Consider the following 19497-nt stretch of genomic DNA (forward strand, 5'->3'; position numbering starts at 1 on the left):
CCAAATCCCATTGTCCCAAATTTACCCACCAAAAATTTCCATTCATTTACTTTGCTAATGCTGATAAGAAAAGGGCGGGAGTGTTGATAGCCTTTAAAGGAACAGTGTCATCACAATTTTTTTTATAATATGTTAAAGATGTTATTGCTTTATTAAAAACGTTTATATTTATTTGTGTGTTTGTGTTTTACTTTTTCTTATTTTTACACTTTTTCTTCCCTATGGGGGCTGCCATTTTTTGTTCCATTTCTGTATGTGTCGATTAACGACACATACAGACATGGAATACGGCAGCCACAGTCCCATAGAGACTGCGAACGGGTCCCGTCCCATCCACTTCTATGTACGCCGTCTGTGTGGGAACTGCGCATGCGCCGCTCCCACACAGTCCAACTTGAAATTGGCGCCGTCCGGCGCCATTTTCCTGTGGACCGGAAGTCGCGGCCGGACAGTAATATTACTACTTCCGGTCGCGGCTTCCGGACTTGTGCACTTGGACCAGCGGCAACAGACGGAGCGGACGGGCCGGAGGGAGCCGCGGCGGCAGGAGCAGGTAAGAGATTTCAATGTATGTTCGTGTTTGCGTACGTTTACTACTGTATGTAAACCTACTACACTGTGTGTTAGCTCAAAAAATGGCGACACACAGTGTAGGAGGTTAGACCGTTCAAACCCCTCGTTTATCCCGGCACTAGCCAGGATAAAGGAGGGGGGGGGATGCTGAGAGCTCACTAGAGCGAGGGCTTTTTACCCAATTTTGCAATGCTGCAATTTCGGGAATAGCTCCATCTAGTGACCAGCAATGGGAAATATTATAAATTAGAATTAATTTATAATATTTCCTGACTCGTGAAAAAAATAAAAAAAATTTGAACAATGTTTAATCACCTACACACTAAATGTTTAATTAAAAAAAAAAAAACATGTTTTTCTGGCAACATATTCCCTTTAAGGACACAGTGTCCTTTCAACTGCAATCTTCCGTCATTGATGAGCGGGGGAGATTTTTGATCCTAGTGGGTCTGCTTAAAGAGGCTCTGTCACCAGATTTTGCAACCCCTATCTGCTATTGCAGCAGATAGGCGCTGCAATGTAGATTACAGTAACGTTTTTATTTTTAAAAAACGAGCATTTTTGGCCAAGTTATGACCATTTTTGTAATTATGCAAATGAGGCTTGCAAAAGTCCAAGTGGGTGTGTTTAAAACTAAAAGTCCAAGTGGGCGTGTATTATGTGCGTACATCGGGGCGTTTTTAATACTTTCACTAGCTGGGCGCTCTGAAGAGAAGTAACATCCTCTTCTCTTCAGAACGCCCAGCTTCTGACAGTGCAGATCTGTGACGTCACTCACAGGTCCTGCATCGTGACGGCCACATCGGCACCAGAGGCTACAGTTGATTCTGCAGCAGCATCAGGGTTTGCAGGTAAGTCGATCTTACCTGCAAACGATGATGCTGCTGCAGAATCAACTGTAGCCTCTGGTGCCGATGTGGCCGTCACGATGCAGGACCTGTGAGTGACGTCACAGATCTGCACTGTCAGAAGCTGGGCGTTCTGAAGAGAAGAGGATGTTACTTCTCTTCAGAGCACCCAGCTAGTGAAAGTATTAAAAACGCCCCGATGTACGCACATAATACACGCCCACTTGGACTTTTACTTTTAAACACACGCAGTTGGACTTTTGCAAGCCTCATTTGCATAAATACAAAAATGGCCATAACGTGGCCAAAAATGCTCGTTTTTTAAAAATAAAAACGTTACTGTAATCTACATTGCAGCGCCTATCTGCTGCAATAGCAGATAGGGGTTGCAAAATCTGGTGACAGAGCCTCTTTAACAACTGTCCCGTGACTATTGCTAATATCTATGCTCCTAATACATCACAAATACGTTTCCTCAACAAGACCATGCGCAAAGTTCGCAAAATTATGCAAGGGAAACTTATAGTATGTGGGGATTTCAACATAACCCCGGACGCCAAATGGGACTCTACTAATCAGGATAGAAGGTGTCCCCCCCCCCCAACTCTAACCCCATTGTTACTTAAGGAAGATTTATGACACGTTTAGATGTATGAATTCCTCTTCTAGAGAATTCACGTTTTATTCTACAAGACACCGCTCATTTTCCAGAATAGACCTTTTCTTGGTGGACAGGAACTCTATATCAGGGATTAAAGCTTCTGAGATAGGGCAAATAACTTGGTCAGATCACGCCCCCTCATATCTCCTTCTCTCTTTAGGGCCCGCCCCCTCACCAAGATCCTCATGGCGGATCAATAATTTTCTTATCAGTCTTCCCAAATATAAGGAGAAAATCTCCTCTCAATTGCAAGAATATTTTCTTTTGAATGGATCCCCGGACCTAAGCCCATTCACTCTATGGAATGCACATAAAGCGGTTATGAGGGGGTTCTTGATACAAGGGGCGCAATACAAAAAATTTAAAATGGCCGCTCTGACATCCTTACTGTCTGATATGCGTTCTGTGGAACAAGAACTCCAACTAACTCAATCTCCCTCCCTGCACAATAAACTCATGACCCTTAGAAGGAATTTGCAGGCCCTCCTTATAGACGAATTTGATAAAAAGATTGCTGCCTTAAGATTAAACTACTACACCTCCTATAATAAATCCAGTAAACTGATGGCGCGTAAAATGAAACAACGTCAGCTAAAAACTAAAACCACACACTTAGGCCTCATGCACACGACCGTAAAAACTCCCGTTATTACGGGTCGTAATTACGACCCATAATAACGGGCTCATAGACTTCTATTGGCCACTGGTACCTTCCCGTTTTCTTACGGGAAGGTGCCCGTGCCATTGAAAAAGATAGAACATGTCCTATTTCAGGCCGTAATAACGGCACGGACAGCCCATAGAAGTCTATGGAGCTCCCGTAATGACGGGTGACTACGTGTGTGCACCCGTCCTTACGGCAGCGTTGCTAGGCGACGTCAGTAAATAGTCACTGTCCAGGGTGCTGAAAGAGTTAACTGATCGGCAGTAACTCTTTCAGCACCCTGGACAGTGAATTCCGATCAGAATATAGAGCAACCTGTAAAAAAATAAAAAACGTTCATACTTACCGAGAACTTCCTGCTTCCTCAAGTCCGGTCTCCCGGCCGTTGCCTTGGTGACGCGTCCCTCTCGACATCCGGCCCGACATCCCTGGATGACGTTTCTGCCCATGTGACCGCTGCAGCAAATCACAGGCTGCAGCGGTCACATGGACTGCCGTGTCATCCAGGGAGGTCGGGCTGGATGTGAAGAGAGGCACGCGTCACCAAGGCAACGGCCGGGTAAGTATGAATTTCTTTAACTTTTATTACAGAAAGGGCTGTCCCTTCTCTCTATCCTGCACGGATAGAGAGAAGGGGCTGCGGATTAGTGCAGTGCTATTTTGCAGCCAAAAACGTGCCCGTAAATACGGGTGGAATACGGGTGACACCGGACCCATATTTACGGGCACTGGTGCGTAAATACTAGTGCAAAACGGGTCGAATACGTGTGACACCGGACCGGTATTTACGCCAGTATTTACGGGTGGGAAAAAATACGGTCGTGTGCATGAGGCCTTAGTCGCACCAACAGATGGGTCTAGGATCTCTAACCCCCAAACTATAGCAGATCAATTTAGCTCCTACTACTCTAAACTATACAACCTGAAGTCTGATCCCCAAACTCCACAACCCTCGGATGAGGATATCCGAACCTTTTTAGAAATCGGTTCAGTTGCCTTCTATATCTCCGGACCAACTATCTAGCGTAAACGCCCCTGTATCTCTTTTAGAAGTGTCTAAAATTATTAATCTATCTAAAACCAACAAATCCCCTGGTCCTGATGGGTTCTCCAACGAATACTACAGAACCTTTAACACCATTCTCGCTCCCCATCTAACTGCAGTCTTTAATAAAGCAATGTCAGGGGGAAGTATGCCCCAAGAAATGCTGGAAGCCACGATAGTGACGATCCCTAAACCTGGGAAATCCCCTACAACCTCGGCCAATTTTAGACCCATCTCCCTTCTTAACTGTGACACTAAATTATACGCTAAACTTCTAGCCACCCGCTTAATAGACATTGTGCCCACGTTAGTACATGCCGATCAGGTTGGATTCACGGAAGGGAGGCAAGCTCCTGATGGTACTACACGGATAATCGATCTCATAACTAAAGTAAGCCAATCTCGAGCGCCTTCTCTCCTCCTTACCCTGGATGCAGAGAAGGCGTTCGATAGAATACACTGGGGGTTTGCATTTTCGAATTTGACAAAATTTGGATTCGAAGGGAACATATTTAAGGCTATTCAAGCGCTATACACTCTACCTACTGCTAAAGTTCTTTCTAATGGTTTCCTGTCTACCCCCTTCCATATTACTAATGGTACCAGACAGGGGTGCCCGCTGTCCCCCTTATTGTTTACACTGGTTATGGAACCTCTAGCAGAATCTATAAGATCAAACTTGCTGATTCGTGGAATCCCAGTGGGGTTTCGACAACATAAAATTGGATTATTCGCGGATGATATTATTTTGACCATTACTGACCCTTTATCCTCCCTAAGGGAAATTTCTCAACTTATCTCTAAATTTGGTTTAGTATCTTATTACAAAGTGAATGCATCTAAATCTCCAATTCTTGGGCTCTTTATCTCCCCCGTCCCTGAAACAATCTATATTAACCAAGTTCCCATATCAATGGGAAAACTCTTCCATCCCTTATCCGAGAATCCAAATCAGCTATCCCTTGTCTTGACTTCCCCAAAATAAATTTTGATCCTCTTCTATCATCCCTACAGAGGGAATTGGATCAAATTGCTTTGCATGAACCCTCATGGTTAGGACGCAACGTGTGCTAGAAGATGTTCATACTACCCAAATTATTATACTACCTACGCACACTGCCAATCCCTATACCGCACATATGGCTCTCTAAGTTCCAGAAGCAACTTCGGAACTTTCTGTGGGGAGGAAAGAAACCTCGGATAGCAGCGTCCCTCTTAATGAAGCGGAAACATAGAGGTGGGCTGGGAGTCCCTAATATCTTATCTTACCATAGAGCATTAGTAGTTAAACAATCTGAAAAATGGTTTACTTCCTCTTCTGGAGTTAGCTGGCCATCAATTGAACACCATTTAATAGGAGGTCAACCGCTATCTATGGTACTGATGGCCTATGCCTTGAGACCTGACCTTCCCCTTCCCAACATCCCCACAATTAGGGTTGCAATACAATGTTGGCTTCATTTCATAGCACAACCCGCTGGAATTCCTGGGAGAGGTGCGATTCAGATACCGATGGGGGTGCTTGAATTATTGATTCCCAACTTAGGAATCAAACATTGGCCGATGAACAGCATCCATTATGTTTCTGACCTATTCTTGGGGGGAAATATTAAGTCCTTTGCCAACATTCAGGAACAGTTTAGGATCTCAGATAGAGATATTTACAAATATACCCAGATTAAATCTTATCTGGCGACCTCACCTCTGACGGGGCTTCAGGTACCCCTGTCAACTAAAGCACTTCTTTCTGGATCTGGTTGGGGAGTCGGAAACCTTACGGCTAGAATATATGATGCAATGAATGGGGATGTGGAGACTTCTAGGCGAGCACACTTCTTGAACTGGGAGAGAGACATGGGTAAATCTTTCTCTCTGGCACAATGGGAAGCAGCGATTAAATGGACTTTGAAATCCTCAGTTTGTATGAACCTCTTGGAAGTTTTCCACAAGGTTCTGTTACGATGGTACTATACTCCGACCAAATTGGCGAAGATATATCCTCAAACTTCTAACCTATGTTGGCGTAACTGCGGCCAAGAGGGCTCGTTATATCATATTTTGGGGATGTCCCCCGCCTGGTGACCTTCTGGACCAGCATTTTTCAATTACTCTCAGAGGTTATGGGGACTCCTATTCTCCAGGACCCAGGGTTAGCATTATGATCTCTAGAGATAGAAAAGATCCCACCGATTTCTCGACGCCTAGTGTGCCATGTTTTGCTCACAGTGAAGCTGCTGATAGCTAAGGCCTGGAAGTCTCCAACATCACCCACACGGGAGGAGGTAGTGGCCAAAGTGTCAACACATTGTGTATATGAACGCATTTTTTACCTTAGACAACATAGATATGCTTCTTATATTGCCTTTTGGAACCCCTGGATAATATATCAAAGTGGATGTGGAGAACATAGATTCAAGCAATTTCCCTCCCTCTGAACCTCCCCTTGTTTCTGGTTCTCTGTTAATACGATATGTGAACAAGATGGATCACTGTTGGTATCATTGACGTATACTTGTGTATGACACACTTTACTTATGTATCATATGTTGTTTATTTGAAAATTACAATAAAAATTGAATGTTTATAAGTTTGCAGTCCCCTACAAAGGGCAAATGCAAAAAAAAATCCTTTATTGCTACTACTTTAAGATGAATAACTGCTTTCATAAAAACTCCCACAATGAGTATGGTTTATTGTAGCTACTAGCGAGCATTCACTATACCGTTTCCTGTATACAGCAGTACTTTTAATTAACAGTAATGAAATATGGAAACAAACTTTAACAAAACAGATATAAAAAAAAAATCATGAAAGCTGCGAGCACCATGCATTACATCTCAACTGCTGAAATAATCTGTAGACTTTTTCCCCGATTAGGTCTCAAGTCTCGTACATCATATCCTCAGTCCCTGTAATGTATAAAGCTCCTCTAGATGACAGGGTTTTTAATATTACAGCTCTATGCATGGTACAAACATTTAAACCAGTAGAATTAAACCAGGGTAACACGCACTTGTGGCTTCACTTTGTAGCGGACCTCTGAAACATGTCTAATATGGTTTGCTGCTTGTTACTTGGCCTCAAGACTTTGAGACCTTCAGATGGTTGGGTTCTTGATGAGCGCGTTGCTCTAACTTGCGGTTGTTGCGTACGTTTTTTGGGTGCAGGTTTTTTATTTTCATCTGCTGTGTCCCCACTTTCAGGGCTCCCCTCCTTGCGGTCATTACACAGTGAAGTCTTTAGGGGTGTAAAGTCTGAGGTTTCTTGGTGCGGAGGTGTTCCTTTAGGCCGCAGCTTGTACTCATCCGGGGATCCTTTCTGTCTGATCACCGTTTTCTGTTCTTTGTCCAGAAGCTTCTGCAGCTTCATTGCCAGCTGTCGGTCATGTTCTTCCTGTATTTTCCGTTGAGTGAGAGTCTCTTCCAGTTCCATTAATCTCTCTGTATGTAACCCTGAAACGGAGCTGTTCTCCAAGCAGGAGACCGTCTGACGCTTTTCCGTGGCACAATGGTCTCCTGAGGATTCAAGGTCTCGTTTAGCAGTTATTTTAACCCACTGCTCTGGGGTACTGGTAACATAGCTGGATTCTGAAGAGCTCCGCCGCCCACCGACACCTTGACCAGTGGAAGACATAGGCGAAGGGAAGTCTATAACAGACATGTTTGGCGGTGCCTTATTTCTTTCCTTGGTTTCAGCCTCTGGACTGCTTGAAGAGCTCGCTACTTGCAAGTCACTTTGGTGAGCGTCAATAGGTGAACATTTAGATAGACAAGGTATCTGCAGCTCTGAATCTGAATCCTGCCTTTTTCTGCCATTAACAGAAAAACTGAACTGAGGTGACAGAATTGGCATTGAGTCTTCATCCGAGTCCAACACAAATGCATTACTTCCCAAGCTGGAATTAATATTCTGAAAAGACAAGGGACACATGAGTAGAGTGTGGAAACCGGAATATCATGACAAACCGTTATAAATTAGGAGAACGGCAATTTAGAGAGACATGGAGACAACTAATGACAAAGTTGTGCACCAGTCCCGGGTTCCTAACCGGACATAAAAAGCCCTGCATGCAACATTGTTCTGTCCGCCATTACAACAGATGCAGTGGATGCAAAAAACTGCTCCCATAGAAAAGCATGAGATCAGTTCTGGGGCATCAGTTTGTCTACAGCGTTTCAGAACCATGCCAGAGGGAAACAAAGCCGCATCACCAGACATATATGAAGAAGGCCTTAGTGGCTCTTTTGCTTTGTCGTAGATATGCAGTAACTCTCAGCAGTATTACACTTGTAGCAAATAAAGCTTCGTATTTGTAGAATTTAAAATGACACAATTTTCTAATATACCTTCCATATTTATTTCTCAGTTTTAAGATGCAGTTACTCCATAGGAATGGATAAAAACCAGCCCTGATTATGTGATAATCATACAGGTTCTCGGTCTATCAGTTATGCAATTATACAGCCATACCAGAAAGTTCAATATCTACATCATTTTCAGACCTATCTGTACTCCTGGAGCTACTGACAGCTTGGATAGCAAAACGAATGAGTAGAAGTCTGTTTAAACCGTTTTCTTTGCACGTTTATCGTATGCGTCGGGAAAGCTCCCGGCGCATTCGTGAAACGTACCCATAAGCTCCCATTATACCAACTGAGGCCAAGAGTGTTCTTTTGGCCTCCGTCGTGCAGTATACATCGGGAATACCTTTTTCGCTTGATAGAATCGCGTAGTCGACGGTCCTATTCTATCTACAGGCATCCAACAAATAAAAATGTATAATGCTTGGTATACATTTTTATTAACATGGGAGCTTATGGGTGACAGATGCCATATAGTGAGTCAACATGCATCCGTTTAACATTTGCGTCATACGCTTTTCATGACTTATTCGTTAAAATATTGGTGTCCGATACCCAAGGCCCCATTAAAATCTTTTTTTTGCCTTACTTTTAATGTATACACCAGGAAAAGCTCCCAACGTATGCCTAACAGATACATCATGAACTCTCAATTCCTTTCACGACATATTCGTTAACCGTTTCTAAAAGAGTGCCCTTTTGACTGCCTTCATACTTCAACATGTTGATATATGCGGAGCCCGCTCCATACGCTGCGGGCGTCAACTGTGTATTACCATCAGCTGGCTGTTTAACTGCTTACATGTCGCAGTCTGTCGCCCAATCAACCAACCAGCCTACCCCCACAACGCAATTGCAGGGTGTCGGTCGTTGTCAAAATGGGATCAATAAAAACCACAGCTCGCCCCGCAAAAAAAAAAACCAAGCCCTCACACAGGGCTTAATAGTGGATAAGTTTAACGGATACGTTATGAAAAGGCCACGAGAGTTTATTACTTATGCGACTAACGGATCCTATAAGTCTATGGGTGAACGATGCCACGGTTAGGCATCGGTCACATCCTCCATTTAATGTATACGTCGGGAGCTTTTCCCAGCATATACAGTGTGTTAGAGCTTTGTCTTGTAAAAATCTGTGGATCTGTGTGATTGATCACAGGACACATTTATATCGAAATAGGGAGTAAGCGATGAGGCCACTATTGAATTACTGCAAGCAGAGATCTTGAAAACTATGTGGAATGAATACAGAAAGCATATTGGAAAATTGTGTAACTTTTCACTAAACAATAAATAACCTTTATTTACTGCAACAGTAACACACTTTTAAAGGCTTTTCCACAAGTCTAGATCCCTAATCAACGTGATCATAGGTTTATCTAGTTTAAAAGCCTAAGGCCCCATGAACACTTCCGTCGGCTGTTGTACGGCCACTAATGACGGTTCTGTGAAACATGGGCCGCACACAGATGGCTTCCGTGTACAGTCCGTTGTTTCACAAACCAAATCAATGAAAAGGCCGAGACTGTTCCGTCAAAAACGGGCAGGAGTAGGACGTGTCCTATTTTTGAGGGAACGGCCGCAGGGTTCCGTTAAAACAACGGAAGTGTGCATGGACCCATTGAAATAAATGTGTCAGTTAAAACAACGGATAGCACCCATACGAAAAAAAAACTACAGTGGGCATGAGGCCTTACAGGTAGAGAGCATGTCCAGTTTTTAAGTCCAGTTCACACAATGCATGTGTAATTTTTTAATGCCTTTTTATCCTATACTGGAAACAGAAATAAAATGGGAAAAAAAATCTGTGTAAAAATCCGTAGCGGATAGAGAGGGTGCGATTCTGACTTCTACGACTGATATATTATTGGAGTTTTATACCTTTTCTAAAGACTTATATGTTTCTAGATCTCATAGATCAAAGGAAGATTTGTTTAGCTATCGTGACCAAGTTTGCTGTCCTAAAATAACGAATGACCAGCGACTGCATCTTGATAGCCCTATTACTGTGGAGGAGATAGTGGAGGCAATGTCGACCATGCCCAAGGGGAAGGCTTCGGGTCCGGATGGCATCCCACTAGAGGTGTATTTGAAGTATCAGGACCAGTTAGCCCCTGAGCTATTTAAGACGTATCATGCATCTCTTCTTGCAAAGGCCTTACCAGACTCGTTCTCTGACGCAACTATAGTGGTCATTTTGAAGCCAGATAAAAAAAACCTGGACTGTTCGTCATATAGGCCAATAGCACTACTTAATGTTGACTATAAAATACTGACAAAGGTGTTGGCCAATAGGTTGAATGCTATTATGCCATCTATCATAGCTCCGGATCAAATGGGGTTTATTAAAGGGAGAAGTACATCAGATAATTTACGTAGGACCCAAATTGTGTCTCAGATAGCCTCAAGGCAGGAAGAGGACTGGTCCTTGGCCTCTTTGGATGCGGCCTAGGCCTTTGATTCTATTGAATGGCCATATTTATTGCATATTCTCCATAAATTTGGTTTAGGGCCGGTCTTTATACAATGGATAGGCCTTCTATATTTACACCCCAGAGCGGCCATATCTCTGAATGGGCAACTTTCGTCATACTTCACTTTGGAGAGGGGTACCAGGCAGGGTTGCCCGATATCGCCATTATTGTTTGCTCTTGCTGTAGAACCCCTTGCTATCCTGATGCGACAAGATGAGATATTCCGGGGCACATGCTTAAACACTGGTGAGGAGCGGATAGCCTTATACGCGGACAATATGCTATTATATATGTCGTATCCGGAGGAGTCGCTAGAGAGAGCAACGTCAATCATTGAGTTATTTGGAGACTATTCTGGCTTACGTATTAACTGGGATAAGTCATGTCTGATGTACTTCTCACCGCTCCGGAGCTCCATGGAGGGCTCGAAGGTATGCGGATTGCAAGTTGTATCTAATTTTAAATATTTGGGTATTAAGGTATCTAGATTAGACTCTGATATGATGAGGCAGAATATCGACCCTTTGCTTATGATCTTCAAAGACAAATTCAAAATCTGGTCGGCTTTGCCCCTCTCGGTGGCGGGCCATATCAACCTTATTAAAATGGTGGTTCAACCGAAGTACTTATATGTACTGCAGCATATATTTGTCCCCATTCCCATGACATTCTTCAAAGAAATGGATTCTATAATTATTAAATTTATATGGGGGTCCTCCAGATCCAAATTGCAACTGGCCAAACTACAACGGCCTAAAGATCTGGCGGGTATGGCTCTTACGTCTATATGTCTATATGTCTACTACCTGGCTGGTCAACTTAAATATCTGTGAGCATGGGTGTCACACGAGGAACCGGTGGGAATGGAGAGATGTCTGGCAAAATTTCTAGGATTGATGAAACTGTGGCCAATACTGGAACCTTCGGTACCAATTGGCAGAAATACCTTACCGATTCATAAGGTGGCGAGAAAGACCTGGGCAGCTGCGTTGAAGATCTCGTGGCAAGGTCAGATAATGGCAGAGACCCCCCCCTGTGGCATAATTACACGATGGGTCAGTTGAGCTCGTCACAGGATGCTGATTTTTGGTCTAATCTGGGTATTAATATTATCGGAGATGTTTTTGATAACAATTTGCTATTTTCTTTTACCCAAATGGAAGAGTTATACTAAGTTCCGAGACAGGCCTTTTATAAATTTCTGCAATTCCGACACTCGCTACAGGCTCAATTTAGTGACAGGGCTATTGACATCTCCTCCTACCCTCTAATAGGCATTGTTCGATCTCCGGGACCAGGGGGGTTGATCTCCTCGATTTACTCCTTTCTTATCCATGCCAAAGCAAGTAGGGCAGACTTCCCGGCATTGGATAAATGGCAGGAGCTGATCCCTTCCATGGATGAGGAATCTAGAGCAAGCCTTTTGGAATCACATCGATTTGTATCCCCTGCTATTAATAATAAACTTATACAGTTATATATAATACATCAGAGTTATCTCACGCCACTCCGACTACATAAAATGTGAAGATGGTCTACTCCCCATTGTTATAGAGGTTTCTTTAGTCCTGCTGGATTTCAGCATATGATATGGGATTGCCCAGACATTCGCCACTTTTGGATAGAAGTTACCACCCTACTTACTAAGGTACTGCCGATTCCAGTGTTAGTGGAGCCGGGTATCTGCTTATTCGGGCTGATTGAGGAGGAATTGGTTTCACCACACCTCCGCACGTGTCTTCGTGAGACCTTGTTTATGGCCCGCAAGGCAATTGCACTTAGATGGATGAATGCTCGTCCCCCTACCAAAGCTATGTGGATCCAACTGGTAAACACAGTTAGACCTTATGAACGTATTACTTATATTCATAGAAACCGACCTGAAAAATGTAACTGGATTTGGGATAGCTGGTGTAATTCGGACCTTACGTCTTACTCTGGGACGGAGTTATCAGTGGCTATTGGAGGGATCAATACATGAGCACTATCAGCCTACAATGATCTAGGTAGGATATAAGGGACGTTAGCTGAACATCGTCACAACCCCCCCCCCCCCCTGCTATCTTTTCTTATTTTTGGAATGTTCATATTTCATTGGGACATGCATGGCGCTGGTATTTTTTTCTTTCTTTTTCTCCTTTTTTTCTTTCATTTCATATAGTTGCTATGAATCTTGTTATGTACTTAATGTAACACTAAACAGTTTCTTTATATGCATATATTCTGGACATGTCCGCTGCGCGGGGGTCCAGCAGTTTACTGTGTTAATGTGTTTATATGTCTCCTTCAATAAACTGAGTTTAAAAAAAAATAAAAAATCCGTAGCGGACACTCCGATTTTTGCCGCAGATACGCCAGCGGGAGAGCTCCATTGTAAATCAATGGAGCTCATCCACAGCTTTTCAGCATTTTCATTTGCGGATATTTCTTGGAGTGCTTGAATGCGGTGTAAAATACCCCATTCACATACATACCATGCCTAAATCTTAAAAAAGATTCCTGAACATGTGAACATGACCTAAAGCTTTAAATTATACCGAATATACTTCTGCAACAAAACGGTGTCTCACAGGCGATAACAGGTAGGGCCTGATTCACATCACATTTATCGTGTACGTTGGGAAAGCCCCCGATGTACACGATTAATGTGTCCATATGGCTCCATTAGCCCAACGGAGACTAAGGCCCCATGCACAGTGCAGGCAGCCGGGCTCCTACAATCGTACTTATCTATGCCGCTAGGAGTCACTGCCTGTCCGCGGAACTACTGTCCCGTACTGGAATCATGTTTTCAGTATGGGACAGTAGTTCCGTGAACAGGCAGTGACACCCAGCGTCATAGATAAGTAGGTTGCTAGGAGCCCGGCTCCCTGCACTGTGTTCGGTCCGGGACATGCGGACCGAACACGGTCATGTGCATGGGGCTTAAGAGAGTGTCCTTGTGGCCTCCATCAAGCTAGTATACGTCAACCTACCTTTTTTTTGGAGGATGGAATAACGTAGATTACACTATTCTATCCTGAGGGAAAATTAATACCGTGTAGTGTACGTTGTTTTTAACATGGGAGCCCATGTGTGACGGATGCCACTGTATGAATGCCACTCATAGATGGATCGTGATCTCAGGGGCGTTCAACTACGAAGTCCCTGGCTAGAGGATTGGTGGTATTTACAGCTTTCCTGGGCACAGCAATTAAAGTAGCGATGTCCCCTGGGGAGTTTGGCCAATGTATGCCATGGGACACGGCGCTACCTTTAATGAAAGGGTTGAAACGCTGTGTGAATCAGGCCTAATAAAGATAAGGTTTGTTACAGCCAGAGCAGGGTGGTGGTCTACATATACCTCCTGGCCATCCTTCCATAACATTTTCCCCATCAATTTCAATGATCCACAGCAAATATGACCCGTGTGGACTTAGATTAGAGCAGAAAGGGAGATGTAGGCTTGAAGGGTAGATCAGTAGGTCGCTGACAAAAGGAACACATTTATAGCTGCAATCTTGAAACCCTGTATATCAATGTCCTTATAAATACTAAGAGGTGGCCATAATGGAGATATACCAGAGAGATGAATAGGGCCAGAGAGATGAATAGGGCCAGAGAGATGAATAGGGCCAGAGAGATGAATAGGGCCAGAGAGATGAATAGGGCCAGAGAGATGAATAGGGCCAGAGAGATGAATAGGGCATCTGCCTGCCACAATTATGGATTGGTAACACGACATAAGTTTATATAGACTAAATGACATGTGGTAACCCCCAATCTAACCTTTTGTTTAAGGAAATGTTCAAGAATCCCCAATTCACCTTGTGAACGTTTTTTTTCTGCATACAAGGATAACAGAATGAGAAAATTCTTACTAGAATGGGATAAATTAATTTATCTGGTTGGACTAAAGGCCCTTTTACACGGGCCAATATTCAGACGAATGAGCGCACTTTCGAACGCTTGTTCCCAATCATCAGCCCGTGTAACACGCCCAGCTCATTTATCGGCTGATCAGATCTTTTATAAAATCAAATCGGTTGTCGGCTGCACATCTCCCCGTGTAATCAGGGATGTGCTGCGGACAATAATAAGACGATTTTGCACAAACGATTGTTTGGGCACATATAGTACCAATCATTTCTCCATGTAGATGGAGCTACACGAGCGAAGGACCCGAACTTATGAATGATGACTATCACATTGGGCTGTCATTATTTCAGCGCAAAATTAGCTGTCAGGTTTCAGTGGCGATACTGAACTATAACTTCAGTGAAGGCCCATTTACACGGGGCCAATCGGACAAATGAGCGTTCTTACGAACGAACAAACTATCGTTCCCGTTTATTGGGCCGTGTAAACAGAGAGAGATCATATATTTTGTTCATTCTATAAAATCATCGTTGTCAGCAGCACATCTCATGTACACAGGGGATGTGCTGCCAGCAATGATGCAAACTGATGGGAACCGAACGATCATATTAACAAATCGTTCGTCCCATGTAAAAGGGGACTGCTAGCGAGATGGGCAAAAACATGCAGCGTAAACCAGCCTTTAGAGCGGTCGCCCTCGGTTATATAAATCGTGACGAGAGCAGAGGTAAATGGAGACTAAATAAATCCTGTTAAAAAGCTTGGTAGCAGAGTCGTATACCATTTTGTTGTGTCATTAAAAGGTTTTTTTTGTTTTTTTACACAATTACTTTTATCACCTATCCTATGGATAAATGATAAATGTTATGATCGCTAGGGGCCCCACCATTGTAAACGCGAGCACTCTCTATTCTCTAGAACGGGGGTCCCGACTCCTGTTCCTACTCACTGCACGAGCGCAGAGGATTTTGAATGAGGAAAAATTTTTTTTTATATATATATATATATATATATATATCTCTTTTAATGCATAACAAGCACACAAAATAGTTTTGCATAAAACGGTTTAGTAGATTAAAGGGGGTGTCCAGTTCCTAAAAATTGCGTTATTCACACACTCGCAAAGCATATCTTTTTTTATTTTCAATTGAATTGATGCGCAAATCATGCACCGCACAGATGTGCATCCGTGTGTGGTGCGTGTATTTCATGCACCCCTTGACTTCAATGGGCGCCTAGGTGCGAGAACACACACCAATATAGGACATGTAGTGATTTTCACGTGAAGGACTCTCACTGCTTGAAAAAGCATGCATGTGTGAACGGCCCCATAGAAATTAATGGGTCCGTGTGCTTCGCGTGATTTTCACGTTCGTCTGAATGAGCCCTAATACTGTGAACCACCGCTACAAGCGTGTTGTCGATTCACAATGTGAACAAGTAAGGGAAATGAAGGTAAGCATCGCTCATACGAGCGTTGCGGCCTCTTCAAAACAGCTGATAGGTGGGGGTTCCGGGAGTCGGACCCCGACGGCCTATCCTGTGGATAGGCCGTCAATTTTTAGGGACTGGACAACCCCTTTAGCTTAAGAAGAGAACTGCTCATAACAGGAACTATTTCAATCTAGGAAGGGGTCAGTGTGAAACACAGATATTGCACAGCAGGCATGAATACCATTACTGCAAGCAAAATAAATGTACCTGAAAGTCTTCATTCTTGATTTGAGACGACCTTTGAATATGAATGCTCAGATTAGCTTTTGGGGACAGAAACCTGTAAAGATTGAAAGCAGCGTAACAAGGGTCTAAACCGGTCACTATAAATAGAACAAGCAAAGTTAATGTATTAGGCTATGTTCACACTGAGTTTTTTGCCGCGGAAACCGCGCCAAAAAAGGCCCGAAAATGCCTCCCATTGATTTCAATGGGAGGTGGAGGCGTCTTTTTCCCGGGGACGGCAAAACTGCCTCGCGGGAAAAATAAGCGACATGCCCCATCTTCGGGCGTTTACGCCTCTGACCTCCCATTGACTTTGATTGCGCTCAATGGCCGCGGGCGAAAAACGCCACAATAGTCAGGGTGCAGGGAGAGAAAAATCTGCCTCACACTTCCAAACGGAATTTTGAGGCAGAAATTCTGCCTGCAAAAAACTCAGTGTGAACATAGCCTTACCATCTGTATTAGCACATCTGAGTGAGGGTATTCACAAACCACCCATAATTTGCTTAACCCCTTAACGCATTATCACGTAACTGTACATAAGGGTTAAGGGGGGGGGGAGGGAAGTATGGAGCGAGCTCACGGGCGGATACACAGCGCGCTCCATACACAGCCGACACCTCACTGCAATGGGCGGAATCAAAGATCACTTTGATTACGCCCGTTTAATACCTTAAATGCCGCGGTTAATCACGACCGTGGCATTTTAAGTCTTAGAAATAGGGGGGGGGGGGCCATCAAACAAGCCATCGTGCCGGCCCGCAGCACGATCTGCCAGTAACAGTTGTTATGGCAGCCTGGGGACCTAACAAAGGCCCCCAGGTCTGCCATCTTTGTACTCCTTTGAAGCTCTGCCTCCAGCAGGGCTTCAAAGGAGACTGTCAGAATCACGATATACTGCAATACATTAGTATTGCAATATATCATGCAAGCGATCCAACGATCACTGATTCAAATACTAATAAAAAAAGTAAAACGATAAATAAAAAAATAAAAAGAATTATGTTCCAAAAAAAATAAACTTAAGTTCAAATCCCCCCCCCCCCCAACTTTAACACGCTCAGAGAAAGCCGTAAAAAAAAATAAAAAAAAATATATATATAAAACATGCAAATTACTGTTTTTGGTCAACTTGGCGCGCCAAAAAAAAATGTAATAAAAAGTGAACAAAGTCATCTATACCCTAAAATGGTATCAGTGAAAATTACATCTCGCCCCGCAAAATTTAAGCCCTCACGTCGCTAAATTGATGGAAAAATGAAAAAGTTACGGCTCTCAGAATATGGCGACAAACGTTTTTTTTAATTTAGCAAAAATAGTTATTTATTTTTTTTTTAAAGTGGTAAAACAGAACAAAACATATAAATTTGGTATCGCCGTAATCGTATCAACCTGTAGAATAAGCTGAATGTGTAATTTTTACCACCTGATGGACACGTAAAAACGAAATCCCCCCAAAATTGCCGTAATCGCTGTTTTTTTGCCCATTTCGCCCCACAAATATTTTTTTTCAGCTTCCCAGTACAATAAATGGTGCCATGAAAAACTACAACTTGTCCCACAAAAAACAAGCCCTCATATCGCGATATAGACGGAAAAATAAAAAAAATTATAGCTTTTGGAAGGTGGGGAGGAAAAAATAAAAGTGAAAATACGAAAAAGAGGAGGGAAGGGGTTAAAGAGGATGTCAGATTTATATGCTTAAAGTAGCATAAAGCAGGGATAGACATGCCGACTTCAGTAGTCTGTCACTAAGGCCTCATGCACACGAACGTAAAAAAGCCCGTAATTACGAGCCATAATTAAAGGCCCATAGACTTCTATTGGCCCCAGGTACCTTCCCGTTTGTGTACAGGAAGGTGCCCGTGCCGTTGAAAAATATAGAACATGTCCTATTTCAGGCCGTAGTAGACTTCTATGGGCTGCCCGTGCCGTTATTACGACCTGAAATAGGACATGTTCTATATTTTTCAACGGCACGGGCACCATCCCCGGCCGGGGATTGGGGATTCCGCTACAGGAGAGGTGAGTGACTACACTGTCCATATATGGACACAGCGACGTCACTTACTTCTGAAGCGGAATCACCGACTCTGTGGCAGGGAATTCCTCTCCATGAGAAGTCAGCGACTACACTGTCCATATATGGACATTGAAGTCAGTGACTTTTCCTGGAAGGGGGGGATGGGTGCAACCTACAGGGGGCTGTGTGGCATTAGCTACCAGGGGGGCTGTGTGGCATTACCTAGCAGGAGGGCTGTGTGGCATCAAATTTAAATGGAATTCATCCGATTTTAAAACGGACAGGGAAAAAAACGGATGCAAAAGGGGTCAAAATCGGCAAAACGGCCCGGAATGGAATCGGAACGGATGCAAACCGACCGGGAAAAACGGCCGTTTTTATCGGCCGACACTCGGACCCTGTCGTGTGAATGAGGCTTTATACTAACACATTAACAATACTGAAGTGTTTAGACAGTGAATAGACATTCCACGGGATGTCTATTCACAATCCCGGCACTTCGTTACTCTGTCTGTGGTAGTTACAGCAGAGGAAGCGTGATCTCGCGAGATCTCGCTGTAAATGACAGGTTACAACGAGATTACGCGTCCTCTGCTGTAACTACCACAGAAACAGTAACGAAGTGCAGAGATTGTGAATAGACATCCTGTGGAATGTCTATTCACTGTCTAAACACTTCAGTATTGATAATGTGTTAGTATAAGACAGCACATAAGGATCTAGCAGGATCCCTATGAGCTGTGTAAATGAACGGAGGAGTGCATGATGCGGATTGGTCAGCGTCATACACTCCCCTGTACAACGCCCACTTGGTCTAAAGTAAAAATACGCCCACTTGGGCAACTCATTAGCATAAATCTAAAATCGCTATTAAAGTGGTAAAAATAGATCATTTATTTAAATAAAAAGCACTGCTGTCACCTACATTATAGCGAAGATCTCCTTATGTAGGAGATAGGGCACTTATAATGTGGTGACAGAGCCTCTTTAAATCTTTGCAGGGCATTTTTTTTTTTTTTTAATAAACCAGTCAGTCAGTTTGAGGTGTAACTTTATGAACAGTCTTTATTAAAAATTTGTTTTCGTTTTTGGAGATACAGCTGCTCTGTATTCTCTATACAGATCAGCTGTAGGCAGCGCTAAATCCTGTCAATAACTTAGATGTGATAGATTAAGGGTGGATCCTGCATGTCAGACACGCAGGACCCACTGACACTGAACCCGTCAGGTCCACGGGTCTATCGGATTCAGGTTATAACGAAAGATACATC

General features: G+C 43.4%; 1 protein-coding gene across 4 annotated transcripts in view; it reads right to left on the reverse strand.

Annotated features, from left to right (window-relative positions):
- Window positions 1-6463: 6463 nt before the first annotated feature.
- Window positions 6464-19497, reverse strand: part of RNF168 (ring finger protein 168) — a 30944-nt gene continuing 17910 nt past the window's right edge. For all 4 annotated transcript variants that reach the window (XM_075861232.1, XM_075861231.1, XM_075861230.1 and 1 more), the window contains exons 6-7: window positions 16186-16258; window positions 6464-7700 (exon numbers count right to left, since the gene is read on the reverse strand). In XM_075861232.1, coding sequence (XP_075717347.1) covers window positions 6813-7700; window positions 16186-16258 — 961 coding nt within the window. In that variant the 3' untranslated portion in view covers window positions 6464-6812. The remainder of the gene's footprint in view (window positions 7701-16185; window positions 16259-19497) is intronic.

The sequence above is a fragment of the Rhinoderma darwinii genome, chromosome 4, assembly GCF_050947455.1.
Source record: "Rhinoderma darwinii isolate aRhiDar2 chromosome 4, aRhiDar2.hap1, whole genome shotgun sequence".
Classification (NCBI taxonomy): domain Eukaryota; kingdom Metazoa; phylum Chordata; class Amphibia; order Anura; family Rhinodermatidae; genus Rhinoderma; species Rhinoderma darwinii.